General features: G+C 34.7%; 1 protein-coding gene across 1 annotated transcript in view; it reads right to left on the bottom strand.

Moving 5' to 3' along the window:
* The window catches only part of LOC129230541 (synaptotagmin-6-like), an 85,092-nt gene that overhangs the window by 30,180 nt on the left and 36,811 nt on the right, over positions 1-18,101 (bottom strand). The window contains exons 6-7 of the mRNA XM_054864945.1: positions 5,286-5,504; positions 1,217-1,337 (exon numbers count right to left, since the gene is read on the bottom strand). Coding sequence (XP_054720920.1) covers positions 1,217-1,337; positions 5,286-5,504 — 340 coding nt within the window. The remainder of the gene's footprint in view (positions 1-1,216; positions 1,338-5,285; positions 5,505-18,101) is intronic.

Genomic DNA, 18,101 nt, shown 5'->3' with positions numbered 1-18,101 from the left:
TGTGTTATATAGGTCGGTGTTATAAAGGTATTCTACTGTACAACCTCTTAATGAGGCTCTATGTATATCTGCAGCGGTTGATTTAAGAGTTTGCTTTCATATATCTCTAATTTAGGTGGCAAATTATTTAAATTGAACTTTTTTTGTTATTTAATGGATTTTTCGTTACTTGGAGGCTCAATTTACATTTAAATGAGGTTCTTTAATTATTTTCAGGACTTTTTCCTCATTTTAATGGAACTTTCAGTCTTGCTGAAAGGATAATTTTGTATGAAAAATCATTAAGAAGACAAAATAACGTCAACGAACAAGTAGTTTTTATGCAACTTTGACCAAACACGACGGTGATAAACAACATAAAAAGTTATCGCCAAGATTTAAAATAAGTCAATTTATGTTCCACCGAAAATTACCCAATTCTCTATGTTTACAATACTTTTATGCATGTAGTAAAATGTTTTAAAAACTATTTATTTAAGAAGTAGTGCGACTAACGCGCGTACATGAATTCACGCACCCATTCTTTTGAGTTATTAAAAATCATCTATTATTTAATATATGTAAAAGGGAGTAAAAGTGGTGTCCAGATCAGATTTTTTATATAAAAATCATCCCTCTGATTGTTATAAAAACGAGTCTGTAATTTTGTTAATATTGCACCTAATCCTAATTAGAGGATCGCAGCTGCTCTTCTTCAATTAACTTTTCAACTTTTATACGACCAATACACGGAAATTACGAAATTGCTGCTCGCAATCCCTTTTGTTAACCCTCCTTCTCCCCCCAAAAAATAAAACTACGTTCATTTCTTATACGTTGTACGAGTAGCATAAAATAAAAGAGAGAAATAAATCTGTTTGAAAGCATTAGCGGCCGTTTTGACGCATTGAATTCAAAAGCACGAAGCACACTTTTTTCTTTTAATAGTAGACATTACTGCTAATTTAAAAAAAAATGAATCAAAAATGAAATCGTACACCGAATATTTTTCAAAAGAAAAAAAAAAATAAATTATTAAATAGGCCGTGCGTGAAATGTTTTTTGTTTCTCCTGGAAAATTTAAAATGATAGATTTAGTTGGTTTTGACTTTGTTTATTGAGAGAATCGAAACGTAGCATTCACGAGATAGTACCTTCAGGAAAAAGCGAAACTGCGAGAAAAATTAAGAGGCATGGGGAAATCACCCCAATTCTCTATTAAAAACAAATATATTACCTGAAGAACCAGTGATGTCCATAACTTTAAGATTTCTTGCTTTAATTATGGTTACTGTGAGTCTGCCTGCTGTTGGTAGGTAGCATAAGGAAAGCATCACCTCTCCCAAGTCCACTTTTTCCTGGGGAGAACAAAAAATACTGGTCATTAGTAGGAAATATTTATTCGTGAATAATAAGCATAAGCCTGTGTTAATAGTTATTATAGCAATTGCGTACAATAGGCTTAATGGGGTCGTTTCCAAAATTTTAAAAGTATTTTTTTCTGAAAGAGCATGCTTAAAAACATAGGATCTGACCATTTTTTGATAAATTTGTTTACGTTTAATATTTTTAAAAAATTACTTAAATCAGAGCGCTTTCATTGTTTACGGCTTCTGCCGATTAATATCATAAATGATGAAATGCCATTCAGTGTTGCCATTCACATGCAAAATATTTAATTCGCATCTTTACTCACGAGTATTGGCAACGATATGGTTGATAGCAAGCGTAGAGCGCAGTTTTAATTCGCTGCTTGATTATTATAACATGGAAACGTAGTAGAAAGATGCGGCAAAAAGCATCATTTGTGACGTCATCAAGACCACGCCTTGTTTGAAAAATCGGACTTTTTTAAAAATTAATTAAAAAAAAAAAAAAAAAAACTCCTGGGAAAATGAAAATATTTTCTGGGCTCATGTTATTTTTTTTTTGCTCATTCTATCCATTTCAATGACTAAAAGTAGAACTTTTGACTGAAGGAAACCACCCTAATGACCAGATTTAAAAATAAAAGAAGAAAAAACAGTAAAAAAACACATTTTACTGGAGAGAAAAGCTCTTGTTCTGGCTGAGCGGAAACTAAATTCTGCTCGAAACATGCAAGGCTTCTAGAATTTCAAATTTATGCATGCATTTAGGCCATGCATTTGCGTAATGTCGATGTATTCAGTTTAAGACAATTTGATGCATAGAACAACGTCATAAACGAAATCAGTAGGATGGATCTTTTTGTCTTTAGTAATAATAAAGCTGAAAGTCTCTCTGTCTTGATGTCCGGAAGATGTCTGTAGGATGTCTGGATGTCTGTGACGCGCAAAGCGCTTAGACCGTTCGGCCGATTTTCATGAAATTTGGCACAAAGTTAGTTTGTAGCAGGGGGGTGTGCACTTGGAAGCGATTTTTCGAAAATTCGATGCTGTTCTTTTTCTATTCCAATTTTAAGAACAAAACTATCATAAGATGGACGAGTAAATTACGAATTTATCATAACGTGGAACCGTAACATGGGTACAAGCCAATTGGCCAGAAAATTCACCATACATTATTATAAAATGTACAAGCGAACCTAAAGACCTTTTAATTTTTCTATTACGGGCAAAGCCATGCGGGTACCACTAGTGAAATATAAAAGTCTTTCTTAAACATTTGCATGGAAAAAAAATCAAGCTGTGGTCCTGTACGAGATTTTCATCTGCATGTAGGCTATGTGTACACCAAAGTAAAAAATTAACTTCATTAATAAGCTGTAATATGTAATACATTAGATAATCCGAGAAGAGATTGGGTGAGCGGAGAGATTGCACACAGGGGGGATTCAGGAGGTAAGAGTAAAGCAAGCGCGCAGAAATTTCATCAAGTTGTACAAGAACAGTACTCGAGTGGGCAAATGAAAAAAATATGTTGGTTGTTTAGAGCGTTTGGGATAAAATAACGCTACTTTTCATTGTTAAACGAATCCAAGTGCTTAAAATTCCATACATTGTACACTACATTTTATAGAATGACAATAAGAAAAAATAATTTTGACTCAAATGGTCTGTTATGAAACTGTTTTCCTATAGACGAATAATTGGTAGCAAACAGTAGCTCTTTCTAGCAGAGGCCATGGTTTATTTAAACATCCTGCAATCTCTTCTACCGAAGTAGTAATGTACTCGCATCTGCTACTTAGTTGCGTTTTGTAGTACTAAGTTGTTAGACTAACGACCAAACGGCACGACCTTGAGAGCCACGGATTTGGACAAAATTCTAGCTATAGGTTCATTCCCACTAGATATGAGCCAAAGTAAAGCGGTCTGACTGCATAGACCATAGTTTGGCTGCCACGAGTCTCCAAAGTTGCTAGTTTGGCCCAAATATGCAATGGCATTTCCATTGGGATTTCTGACTTTGACACTATGTTCGATGTCCCAATACATTTGGCATCTTTTGTTAGTACAACGAGTGGAAGGGAGACACCTATTTTTTAAGCATTGTTTAAAATACTTGAAAAGTCACAATAATCTTGTTTTTTTTTTTCTTTCTAAAGGAAACTCCATTGCAGTTCTGGGACCAAATTATCAACTTTGGACCCCCGTTGCAGCCAAACTAGGTCCTATGCAGTCAAACCGCTTTATCTGGGCTCATACCTACTGGGAATTGAACTATATCTAGGATTTTGTCTAAATCCGTGACCCTCAAGGTCGTGCTGTTTGGTAATAAGAAGTATAAAAGCTCGGTTTACAAAGACATCGTTTCACCGTAATTAAAAAAATAGCATAAGTATTCAAAAAGAAAAATGAAACTTATTATTTCTGCTTGCTTTTTCATACTTTATAGTTGATAACGATAAAATATATAGAGAAAATTTTAGTTTTTATGAAAATAATTTCTGTGTAGTCGCTTATTATTAATTTTTTTGTTTGTTCAAAGTGTCCTTCGTCACACTTGGAACTGCTCTGTATTAAAAGGCATTATTTTCGCCGTTTTAACCAACATAGCATAGCTGTGAATCCCTATAAAATAGAATACGTCTAAGAAATTCAAATAAGAAAACAGAACCAAACGAAGGACTTAAAAGACGCAATCCTTCATTTACATCGTCATCCTTCCTTTAGAGCAACAAAATAAAACGTTAATAACTTGAAAAGAGGAAAGATATCGAACTCAACTTAAAACGCTTATAACTTTTTTTCTGATTAAGATAGAAACTTGAATCTTGAATTTTAGGTCGGGTTAGATCTAGGGTCGGTTTCAATGAAGAAAGTAGTGCCTGGAATCGAGAGAAACCTTAAAAACTTTGAGTTAAAAAACTCAAATAATTTTCGCTGTAAATAAGTTAGAGAATTGGAACGAATTGTACAGAATGCAGAAACATCTGATCTTTCGAATGGTATACAATATCAATGTGCACAAGTAATATTTCACCCCCATATTCGAGTATTTATGTGAAAATTGTGTCTTAAATTGTAATAAAAGAATACTTATTTGTCGAACTTTTTTTCGAATTGATCTCCAAACTTTTCTGGTGCTAAAAGATGCAATCTGAATTTTTCAGCGGAATCAACTGGGTAGTTTTCGAGTTTTGCGCGTTCAAACACAGACACTTTTTAAAGACTTCGTTTTGTACTATGCAGGCATATCAGATCTTATACATAAACTAGCTGTACCCGACGCGCGTTGCTACGCCAACAAAAAAATACATCATTATACTGATTTTCATGACAATCGGTTGAACGGGGCAGAAGTTGCTACTCTGCAGTGCCACCTGGTGGCGAGTGGCTTCAATGAGCATATTATGCACCTTCTCTGTGGAAAAATACATATATATATATAGCAATTTTCATAATAATCGGTCCAGGTATCAAGTGAAGCCGTGACTATACTCAAATTTTGTACTCACGCAGTTTGCAAGATCAATCAATCGCTAAAAATATCAAATAGAAAAAGGTTTAAATCCCCCCCTTGCATGAAAAGCCATAAAACAATAAAGAAAGAATTTATTTGTTCAAACTCAAGAAAAATGGCAACAGCTAACTTCTTATCAATGAGATCTTTCACGCGAATTAATTTCTGCAGCCGATAATTTTATTCGTATTTATCCAATGGATTGTGACTTAAATTGGAATAAAAAAGGAACTATCGATCGGATTTTTTTCGAACTGGTCTACAAACATTCCCAGTACCAAAAATAACAAACGGTGAAAGTTTCAGCCAAATCTGCCGGGTAGTTTTTGAGTTCATGGATGACAGACAGACAAACATTCATTTATATATATATAGATGAAAAGTTTTGAAAGGAAAAAGTGGAAATTCACCTTCCGTACCTGTGGAACTCCGAGAATGTCCATTGTATGTTCAACATCATGTCCGATGTCGCAAAGCTCTGTTAGTCCTCTAACTAGGACTTGACCAATCAGATCATGCCTTGAAAAGCGATCGAAATCATAAACTGAGAATTGGAGTGTTCTGGAACGAAGTTGTTCATATGGCACGCCAAACACAAATGTCTCGTTGAAGACTGGGTTCAGATTTCTACGGTGTACCTGAAACGAAAGGAATAGATAATTTATAGATTAAATTAATTTTAATTCATACAATTAGGCACATCGATATTTTCAAAGCTTCTCTATGAGTGAAGAAAGCAGTCTGTAGAAGATATAAAAACTACTGAAAAGGTTAAAAAGTAAATTATACGACTTAAATATTTACAAGTACTAGATAATCGTCCATCAAGATATGACAGGTGAAAATTGTTTCTACATTTGAACGAAGCAATTGCTTGTTTGGCGATATTTTGATAGTTGACATTTTAACCCTTACTCCAGTGGATTAACCCTTAACTCCAGTAAATAGCGGACATTGTTGACCACTTTTTCGTTTCTTCATTCCCCTGAAATGACACAGTCTAACCACTAAAACAGTTCAGTTACCGGATCGAGTTCAGCCTTGTCAAAGTAAAGCATTTCTCTGCATGTCAAACATTACCCAAAAATATTATTGAATTATCATGCTTTGGCAAGAGTTTCATTGTTGATGACGTCAGGAGCGTTATTCGATCATAGGTTATTATATATTTAAGGAATCCCAAGTTACGGAGGAGTGGTAAAAAGAACAATTCCTCAACTCAATGCAAGTTCAAAAACGTTAGCCATTGATCGTATTCTTTTCATTCTAAATTTAATCTTAAAATTTACTCCTGCTTTACCAACGTAAAGAAAATTTCACTGAAATACATTTTGCAGAAATCTCTAATTTCACGAGTAGTTTTTACGTAAGCCCTAAAACTATTTCACAATACGGTGCTAACTATATACTTTTCTAAACTACTCGAAACAGCATGGCCACATAATATAAAGGAATTACTGGATGTCTGCTCATTATCTAAAAAAGCGAAAAGGAAGGAAATATAAATTGTTCTAATGAACAACTTTTGAAAATTATAATCAGACTAGGACAAAATCTAGATTACACATTGGAGTGTTTCAATTGAGTTATTTCAAGGATAATTTTGAGGAGTTTTAAATATAGTAGTTAAAAATAGAATGGCTTAAAATGAAATATTTGAACTGTTAAATATTTTTTTTATTGAAGTGTTCTATTAACCCACATTAATCCTGCTTACATGTCTTTATTTGGATAGTATATAGGAAATAGGAAAAGCGAAATAAATAACCAAAATGATCAGAGAACATCAAATTTATTTTGAAAGAAATGAATAAACGAAAAGTCTTTAGAAAACATTCTCTGCCCATCAGTTGATTTGATTCTCCCCATGAATAAGAATTGAATAAGAAGTTTTATTCAAATTCCTGTAATCGATGAACAAAGATGTTTATTTATATTTTGCATTTAAATAGAACACAATACAAAGAGTTATTTTTTCCTAACAGTTGACCGATTTTTTTCCCAGTTAGTAACAATACTAAGAAACATTCTATAATTACGCGTTTCTCAATCTCTTGAAAGTCGCCGATGAGCATCATTTTCTCATCATCATTAATCAAAGTGCCTTAGGAGAAATAAAGAAGAAATTTTTGATATCGCATCTATTTCACGAAAGCTGTGTTTTACATATTTTTATCCATGCTCGGCGCTATTATTCTTCATTAACCATTTCGCTGGGTCGCTTTAGTAGCACATCGATATTTCAGAACTACTGATGACTTAGTGGAAGTTTTTGGCAAGAGAACTTTCGGAAATCTGTTTTGATGACGCTTTTCTGCCCCAATGAGCAATAAAAAAAGAAATGGCGGAAAAAAATCACTTTTCGTTGAAGTAAACTGGTATTCTAAGTAGCATTTCTACTGGATGAAAGCGATTTAGTAGTATGTTAATGCTACGTTGTGAAAACTGTTTACGTTTTATATCCGGGACTCGTAATTTCGTATGCATTTATTTTAGTAGGTAAACAAGATTCTTAATTTAATTTTGCATCTTAATCAAAAAAAAAGAAGGGAAAGGAAACTATGAGTAGGTACTTTAAAATAAAAAATTTGGCGTCAAACTAATGTTTTAAAACTTTTACTTCTTATATACATCCATAACATACGTTTTAGAGAGTTTCACTGTCAATTTTTTGTAATACTCTCCATATGCGATCCTTCAGTTCTGCAATGGTAGTAAAAAAAAGTCTTTTACGAAACCTCATAAAAATTTAAAAAAAAAACACACACACACACACATGGAGTTGGGTTTTAAGATCTGGCCGATCACGCATAAAGGATAAACCAAAGTCTATTTAAAACTAATTATCTCTTCGGGATAAAATAATTTTTTTGAAATCCTAGAGTGAAAATACATTTGTTGATAGTATTTAAAGGAATATTATAGTTAATCAGAACAAAATAATTATTTTTTGATTAACAAAACACTGCTAACGCTGCAAGAATAAAAAATGTATTTCAAAACTGACGGTTATTACTAGTGATGTGCCGGATAGTTAAAAAAAGTAGATCCGCGGATACGGATACGGATCCGGATCATTTGTGTCAAGATCCGCAGATACGAATACGGATCTCAAAATTGTTTTTTACACAATTCAACTATCCAAGTGTAAAATTTGTTACGGAAGGTATTCTCGTCAGAATAATAACAGTTTCTTCAAAAAATGTCATCTACGGCGAAAATATAATCAAAACTATAATTTACTCTCTAAAGAAATCTCCGTTAAAATTGAGGGAGAGTTGGAAGAAACAGGTTAGCGCTGCATTAATGCTTGGATAGAATGTGAAAAATTATTTCTACCGTGCTCGGTAGAAGTAGGATACAGGAGCAAGGAGTGTGAAGCTGCTACTGGACAGGCTAGAAATAATTTTTAGCATTTTATTTCAGCATAAATGCAGCGCTGACCCATTCCACTCAACTTTCTCCGCCCGACGAAATAACAGAGCCGGGAACACCTTTACAAAGAGTAAATAGAGAATTTAGTCTCACTTTTTTTAGAGGATGCGGGGAAAACTAAAATAAAGAATAACAGAAACCCCAAATCAATAACAAAAACTAATATTAGACTAAAAATTTCAAAAACATGTCCCAGTGGGCCGATCTCATATTAAGATGGATTTCACGGGTCAGAAAACACTTTGTTAACCAATATGAACTGACAGCGGATAGAAATTTTAAATCATTGAGCTTTTTCTCCTTATGTTCCGACTATGAAATCGCTATCAATCACGCGTATAAAGTCTTTGAATTGTATTTAAAATTTACTGAACAAGATCATAGCTCCAACTGTATACAACTTGGAAGTTCCAAATAAATGTCAAACGCAGAAAACTTCGTTCTTTTAATTTTTAAGTTTTTACTACATTAATTCCGAAAAACGCTAAGTCGGTTTTAATTAATATCTCCAGTAATTAAAGTTCCACAAAAACGAGGCCAATTTAAGAACACTTTAGGTCAAGTCACCTTTTGAAGGAAAAAAAAACTATTAAAAACAGTTCATCTGTTTAGGAACTGCGATGCCACAAATAGACACACAGATACACTTTTAAAATTTATTACCCGTTCCTTTTTGTGACGGCGGGTACAAATTGGCTTCTGAAACGATAATTTATAATTTAAATAGAGAATAAAACCTAATTTATACGGAATTTTCGTCTTTTATCCAAATAATTGAGAATTTTTAGAATAGAAAAGATCCGTTTAAGATCCGTCAGAAAAGTAACGGATACGGATACAGATATTTATTTTCCCTCGGATATACGCGGATACGGATACGGATACGGATAACCGGAGCATCACTAGTTATTACTGAAACCTGTATTGTGTTTTGTTTTGAGAGGTGTTTAAGGTTTCATTATATGAGATGTCTTTTAATAACGCATCAAGGAGTGAGTTTCAAATTTATTATATTTGACTACCAGGCATAAGATCTGCACTTTATCTTCTTAACAAAAGATGTAAGGAACAAATGATAATATTGTTAATATTAACAGTTGTACTATTAACAGTCGCAAAATTTGAAGGAAAAAAAAAAGCTTAAAAACGAATTTTGTACAACGTTGACAAATAAAGAGTACATACTTCTTTAAACATGTTTGAATGAAAAGAATAATTATAAAAATAGTTTGAATTGATTATTTTAAGTAACAGTTTTCTTAGCTGAAACTCTCGATAAATCAAAAATATCACCCCATGTACTTATATTAGAGAGGATAAACGTTGTACACACACACACACACAAAATCGCACAAGTGCAAATATACTATTTTAAAAGTAAGTTTATTCTTACATATAAGCTTTTAAGAACTTTCAAAAGCGCTGTTTAAGCTGAAAAATTTATAAACATCCATCAAACTTTAAGCACTTAGTTTTAAAATGAACACAATTTACAAACTTTATTCATATATTCATTCACACTCAAACTTTTAATCATAAAACGGCCACTTATGTCACTTAATAACAAAGTAATCGTCGTGGTTTTAAACGACATAAATAAGATAAAGTTTTGACGTAATGGGGGAAAATTATTTTTGTTGTAAGGAAAATTTAAGTAGACACAACTGTTGTTAATTCTGAGATGAAATTTTGGCGCATTTTTGGAATAATGTTTAGTTTATGTTCGTTTTATCAGTAGTTATTTATGTATATTTTTATTAAATGAGAAAATTGAAACAAATTCACATTCTTAAGGTTTACGAGAGAAGTTCTCTACAAGAATTAAATAAATAAGTACATAAATAAATAAAATAAAATTAATAAAAAAGTAAATAAAATAAAACCAGTAAATAAACACATGAAACAAAATAGAAAAGTAAATATTTTACTTAAAAGTTTGAAATGTATTTTTTCATACTGTAACCTCATGTCTCATAGAAAGCCATTTACTTATACAACCATAGAGTGGATATATATACTAGAGCAAGTGCTGTTTTATCCTTTATGTATAGAAACTGGCTGTCAATATGAATATAAAGTAGTATTCGAATAAGGGTTCGAAAATAGTGTCCGAATTCAAACAGTTTTTGAAGAAAGTAGTGTTCGAATTCCTTTTGGCATCCTTATCGTCACATCATTGTGAAGTCAAATTACGTGTCCTAATCTTGCGCGCTTGGCTGAAAATTAAAACTTCTTTTCGCCAAATGGTATGGTCGGCAGACAATACCGTTGGGACGCAGTGACCATAGCCACTTTCAGTACCTCTTACGGTCATAAAATAACCGAAAAGCGCGTTTCATTTCTATCAATATTTCCATGAATATGACACGTTGAAGGTTTCACAATGCCCTTGATAAGACATTTATCTGTCTGTCTGCATTAGATTGTATATATAATTGTGTATCTCTAGTTTTCGGGACTCTTACGAGTAAACAAAATGCACCGAAGTATTTAAAACGAGCTGATGTGTGCCTCAAATGACTTCATTTTACTCCAAATTAATGTCATTTTCCCATTATTGGTGATTTTTATGCGATTCAATAGTTTACTCTCTAAATATCACCAACAGTGGCTAAATTGAAACCAGATTTTAAAAAAAATCGCCAAATTTGTCACCAAGTTGGTGACAAAACTTGGCGACCAATAGACTGGCGATATATCGCCAAATGTCCGCCAAATTGTAACACCACTTGAGTTTACATCAAAATTAACAATGATTTCCTCCCGAAAGGGCCAAAAGACCCCCTTAAAAACACCCGAATGCAACCAAAAGGGGAGGTGCACAACTAGACCCGACTAGGAGTCTATGTACCAAATTTCAACTTTCTAGGACATACCGTTCTTGAGTTATGCGACATACATCCGCACATCCGCACATTCATACGTACATACAGACGTCACGAGAAAACTCGTTGTAACTAACTCGGGAATCGTCAAAATGGATATTTCGCGTGCCTATACGTTCTTAGGCACTTATCCACGTGTGGTCGAGTCGGAAAAAAAACTCAACATTCATTCGGGGGAGAGCAAAATGGAAATTAAGGTCGATTTTTGAGTGAACATTTTTTCGCGAATACAATACTTTCTTTTTTGTAAAAGGAAGTAAAAAGGGTATCTTGTTATTTTTTGGAACTTAAGAATAGAAGTAGAAAATTAAAATTTAGGACAAGTATAAGCATAGACCTTCAAACTTAGAGTACCAATCGCTGGACTTAAACTTATCGGAAACCGCGCTAAGTACTTCGGCTATTCTCTGCTATAGCCGAATAGACGAAGCTTAAAAGCCATTGTCACGTGTTTTAAGATTTCTCGGTCACCTGACAAACTGAAAGGGGTTTGCGGTAGCAGTTCATTTGACAGGGAATAAGGTAGTATATCAGCCTGCGACAGAATGAAATCACCAAATCCTTTATCTAGCAACGGCAGCGCCAAATAAATAATTCTATTAAAATTATTCTTATGGAAAAATAGCAGTCTGATCATTTTCAACTGTCATATTTGATTTTCAATGAATAACAAAGCTTTTAGCTCTTTTTGATTCTTTTAGTAGCCAAGCAACGTTGGAATATCCATTTATGTAGATCACTTGTAATGTGTTCTTTTAATCGTAGATATATTTTTTAAAACTTTTAAATTAATAATAATGCTTTAATAACACAATTTGTGTCGACGACTTTTTTTTTGCTTCTTTATGCATTTTTAATGCTGTTATTTTAACATTATCTTTTACGAGAAGAAGAGCATGGGTTAAAAATAATTTTAATTTAATCGATTGTGAAATTTTCGTTATATACGCGAAAATAAATTTAACAATGTAAATTAACAATTAAAATAAAATAAAACATTATTTATATGTAATTATATCGCTTAGTTCTCAATCTGTTTGCAAAAACAAGACGACATAAAAAAACGAGCTGATGTGTGCATGACATGACTTCTTTTTACTCCAATTTAATGTCATTTTCTCATAATTGGCAGTTTTAATATGATTCAATAGTTTACTCTCTAAATATCACCAACAGTGGCTAAATTAAAACCAGATTTTCAAAAAAAATAAATAAAATAATTTGAATTTTTGGCATCTTGAATTCAAATTGTGTGTGTTTGTGTAGGCGCATGTGTGTGGGTGCGTGGGTGCGCAAGTGTATGTATGCATGTGTGTGAGTGAGTGTTGTGTACGTGCGTGTGCGTGTAGGCGTTCGTGTGTGTGTGTGTAGGCGTTCGTGTGTGTGTGTGTGTGTAGGCGTTCGTGTGTGTGTGTGTAGGCGTTCGTGTGTGTGTGTAGGCGTTCGTGTGTGTGTGTAGGCGTTCGTGTGTGTGTGTAGGCGTTCGTGTGTGTGTGTAGGCGTTCGTGTGTGTGGGACATGGACGCCACCGCCCAGCAAAAGTGGATTCCGGTGGACAGTGCTCAGGACCAGCCGCGCCGCCGCCGGTGGACGGTGGTGCTGCAGGCCTGGTCCAAGCTGAAAAAGGAACTGGAACATCAAGGATGGTCAAGTGAGAACAATAAGCAATCGTGATTGCTCAAAAAACGCCAAATTTGTCGCCAAGTTGTCGACAAAACTTGGCGACCAAAAGACTGGCGATATATCGCCAAGTGTACGCCAAATTATAACACCACTTGAGTTTACATCGAAATTAACAATGATTTCCCCCCAAAAAGATGCAAAAGACCCCTTTTGGAGCATACGAATGCAACCAAAAAAGAAGGTGCAGAACCAGATCCCACTAGGAGTTAAAGTACCAAATTTTAACTTTCTAGGACATTCCATTCTTGAGTTATGCGACATACATACACACATACGCACATGATATGTGTCATATTATGACACATAAAGTGTCTTTACTCGAGTACTGTAAAAGCACTTGTTTTCGAGAGCCCATCGGTAGTGTGAAAAATTAAGTTCATGAAATATTTTTCTTCAACTGTCGGTTCTGTTCACATAAAACTCGCGACATTTTCAGTTCGCGAAGTTACCGATATTTTCATTTTCGCGGAAATAAGTGCTTTTATAGTATTCTAGTGATACCCGCACGGCTTTGCCCGTAATAGAAAAATCAAAAGGTCTTTTGGTTCGCCTGTATATTTACAAATAATGTATGGTGAATTTTCTCGCCAGTTGGCTTGTACCCATCTTACGGTTCCACGTTATGATAATTTCGTATCTCGCCAATTGGCTTGTGCCCATGTTACGGTTCCACGTTATGATAATTTCGTAATTTACTCGTCCATCTTATGATATTTTTTTTTCTTAAAATTGGAATAGAAAAAGAACCACATCGAATTTTCGAAAAATCGCTTCGAGGTGCACACCCCCATGTTACATACTAACTTTGTGCCAAATTTCATGAAAATCGGCCGAACGGTTTAGGCGCTATGCGCGTCACAGACATCCAGACATCCTCCGGACAGAGAGACTTTCAGCTTTATTATTAGTAAAGATCACACTAAAAAGATAAATTTTGAAATTCCTAATTAAAAGCGCAAATATATGCGCAAAAATGACTCAGTTGTACAAATGGATTGAGTATTAGAAGAACGCCCGGAAATAATGTAAAAAGAAATAAAAATAAAATGAACATGCTTGTTTTTAAACCTGAATTTGACCTACACTGTAAAAAAAATTCCGAAACGCTCCTGAGTGTTTCCGTGAAACGTTTTGGGATTTCAACGGTTTTTATCCACTTCCTGGAATAATCAAGTATCATTGTCAAAAAGTTTCCTGAATTGCTACAAGTTGTCCAAATGCAGACTTCTCTCTGTTTTAAAAAATACTTTTAACTCCGAGTTTAAAGATTAACTAAGAGTATTTACACAGTCCAGTCACATTAATGTGACCACCACGTACTTTCCACGTCAGAGTTAAATAACCAATCACAGATGGCAGGTGGCAGCACAGTGCAGTTGAGCGTATATAAAGGGTGTGTGAGGGCTTCGGAAAACATTTCAATCGTTGGCGTAATGCAGAAACGAAGCGATTTATCCGACGTCCAAAAGGGCATGATCATTGGCTTTTGGACCAAGGGTGGAAGCATTTCCGAAACGGCTGAGTTTGTGAACTGTTCGCGTGCCGCCGTGGTAAAAGTGTACCGTGCATGGCGAAATGGGACTGTCCAAAATCAGCGACGTGGCAAATGTGGTGCACCACGGGCCATAGATGACAGAGGCGAACGACGGTTGCGGAGATGCGTTCGGGCAGATAGACGGGCTACCGTTGAGCAACTGACCCCCAAAATAAACCAAGGGGCTACCAAAAGTGTCTTCCAAACTACTATTACCGTTCTCCCCTGGCCAGCAAACTCACCTGACTTAAACCCAATCGAGCATATGTGGGACCATCTCGATCGAGTTGTTCGCGCCATGGATCCTCAACCGCGTAATCTGGTAACCGCAGCTGGTCACGACATTAGAGTCGGCATGGCTCAACATCCCAGAGAACTCCTTCAGGGACCTAAGTGACTCTCTTCCTGCACGTCTCGCAGCAGTCCGCTCTGCAAAAGGTGGTTATTCTGGCTTTTGACAGATGGTCACATTAATGTGACTGGACTGTGTATAAGGTGTATCGGCTTTCCTTCGACTACGGCTCGTCCATGCTGATTAAACTCCCGAAGGGAGGAAATAAGTATGGACTACGTAGCTTTGCAAGAATTGCAATCAATCAAGCGAGATGCTTAACACTTGCAATTCTGGCTTAGCTTTGGCCATTCTTGCAATACTGCTTCCGCAACTGTCTTGATTAATAAGGGTGGTGCCAAGTAATTATAAAGGGTGTCCCAAAATTAACGCAAGATTTGAATTTGCCACAATTTTTGCTGTGAATTGTTGGCAGCCACGGAAAAAGAACAATTTGACAGCTGGGAGTTTAGGGTTAGTAAAAATGGAGTGTTATGCTATTATACAGCCAGCGAAACAATTCAATCACTGCATAAGGAATTTCCTGTTCGTGTACTCTCTCGTTTCGGTGATATGAATTGTACCCCAGATCGTGTCATTTTACATCATTAGACTTCTCCCTATGGGGTTATTTGAAGTCAAACGTCTATGTCAGCAATCCCACAACCACCTGCGCATTACCTAATTGCGATATCGAGCGCCAATAACAGTAAACTGCTTGACCCGCCCAAACTTTCATTATTTTTCATATAATTGTTCGATAATGAAAACGCATTATAGAATCGAAAACGCTCCATTTGTAATAACCCTAGACCCTCAGCTCCCAAATTGTCCTTTTTTCAAGATTGCCCACAATTTATTGCAAAAATGGCGGTAAATTCAAATCTTGCGTTAATTTTGGGACACCCTTTATTATCACTAACCTAAGATTACTCAGAAGTTCTGGAGACACGACTGGCTTCAAATGGGAAGATTTCTGGATTTTTCAGGAAGGTTACTGAATTTTATTGGAAAACGTTCCTGGTGTTTGCGAAATATGTTACTGGCATTAGTTGGGCACATCAGCTGCTTATTATTTTCCAGGAACGATTCTGAATCGTTTTTACAGTGTATTGTTCGCTGTTGATACTCATCATAAATGAATAATACATAACTTTTTAAGGAGAATCAGTACCCTGTATGCGCGCATTGTTAAATTGCTAAATTTTATGTACGTTTTCCTCAAAAAGTTATAAATGATGGGAACTTTTGCAGTGTTTTCAAGAGATACACTGTAAAAACGATTCAGAAACGTTCCTGGAAAATAATAAGCAGCTTATGTGCCCAGTTTAAGCCAGTAACATATCTTACAAAAACCAGGAACGTTTTCCGATAAAAGTCAGTAACCTTCATGAAATACTGGCAAAAATCTTCCCTGTTAAAGCCAGTCGTGAACCTTCTACAAAAATTGAATAGGTTTAATGTATTCGGTTAGAAATTTCCTGGTCTACCAAGAAAGCTCTAGGAGCATTAGCGCAACTATGGCCAAAGCTAAGCGAATAGTTCCAAGCAAGAACCAAACAAATTCCTTGCCTGCAATTGCAGCCTCGCAAAGCTGAAACTATCCAGTGACTTATTTGCTCCCATAGGAAGCTTAGTCAGTCCAGACGAGCCGCAATTAAACTAAAGCCGATACACTTAATAAACACGCTCAGTCAACCTTTAAACTGGTAGCAAAAAACATTTTTCATACAGGTGAAAAGTCTGCACTCGTGCTTTTTTTTAGCAATTCAGGAAACTTTTTTGTGAAAATACTTGACTTTGCGGGGAAATAGGTGAAAACCTCTGAAATCCTGAAACGTTCCACGGAAATAACCTGTAACGTTTCGGAATTTTTTTACAGTGTATCTAAGAGTCTTTTGAAGTGAAACTTTGGGGCACTTCTGTTTGTTTCATAATTTTATAAATTTTATACAAAAAGTCATTTTTCCAATAAAAAAGAAGATAGTTTTTGACCATAAAAACAGTTGTTTAGTAAGAAGTATGAGTCCTGAAGCAAAAATTTCCCTTCGGTATAATAATGAACACATTAAGAAAACGTGGTGAACATTTCTATGCCATATGCAGCGTAATTTTCTAAAAAAAGGAACATAAGTTTTTAGAATTGAAGGTTTGAGAAAATTGCGCTTAAAAATAAAACTGTGCTTACGTTAACACATTCCTGCCACATTAATACTTAAATTGAGTTATTTTTAACTTACATAAAAACATGAATTCAGTGTTGCTCGAAAGCCCTTGATTTGGATATTTTGAAGGTATAAAGGTTGAAAAATTATTTTTTACAGGTTTCAGGAGACCAACTCTTCTTAAAAATATAAAAAAAAATATATTTATGATGATTTAAATATTGATGTAAGGTCGATTGACAATACAGTGCAGAACCTTTTATCCGGGAACCAAAAAACCGGGAAACCAGAAAACCGGCAACTTTTACCCAATTTTCCCGCCATCTTTTAAAAATACGCCATTTTGACAATTTTTGAAAAATGAAGCATTTTTTCTGCAATACCAAAAGAATATGAACGATTTCTTAATAAACACCATATAACTGACGAGAAACTGTTGCAAACACTAACTTCAAATGGTTATCCTTTATGCGGGGCAAAATTTCCGAAAGATTTTCTTGAATTAAAAAGTACATTCGTAAGTCTGAAATTTTCGTGTTTTATTCCAACTGAAAGCTAAGGAAATGAATATTGTCGCATTCTAATGCAGTATTTAATTGAATGGCCTCTAATTAAAGGCATTTGGCGTAAGTGACGTCTCAAAAGTATGGGAAACGCCGAAAACCAGATTCGCGATTTTTTTGGATAGTTAGTTGATCGTGAAATCTAGAAATCCATTAAACGCAAGACTAATAAGGCTGCAAGAACTCATAAATCAAATTTCTGTTGATATTAACGAAATGCAAAAGCATTAGTTATCAATAGCTACTGTAATCGCAAACACGAAACCTTTACAAAAAATTAAGAAAAAAAAAGTGCGATCATGAAAGTGAATTATTTTATACACTATAGTAGAAAATTTGCACATTTAGGTTCAAAAACTTATTTTTTGCCCTTCCCTTCATTTTCTTTCATTTAAAAGCATCGAAAAGTGGAAGATTTTCCCTTTCTTTTCCAAACAGAATGTGAGGGTCCCCGATATTATGAGTTAGGCATTATGAGAGATTAGTAGTGTTTTGGTGTTTAAATTATTCATTCACTAGTAGTTTTTAATATTTCGATATTTATAAGCATTTCTGAACTGTTTTCTTCTTATTTTAATATGCATAACTATTTATTATAGTAATTTAAGTTTTACAAACAATCGTCCAATAGCGTTTTTT

This window comes from Uloborus diversus, chromosome 9 (genome assembly GCF_026930045.1).
Source record: "Uloborus diversus isolate 005 chromosome 9, Udiv.v.3.1, whole genome shotgun sequence".
NCBI lineage: Eukaryota > Metazoa > Arthropoda > Arachnida > Araneae > Uloboridae > Uloborus > Uloborus diversus.
The sequence above is the reverse complement of the archived record's forward strand: the minus strand, read 5'-3'. Positions and strand labels throughout refer to the sequence as shown.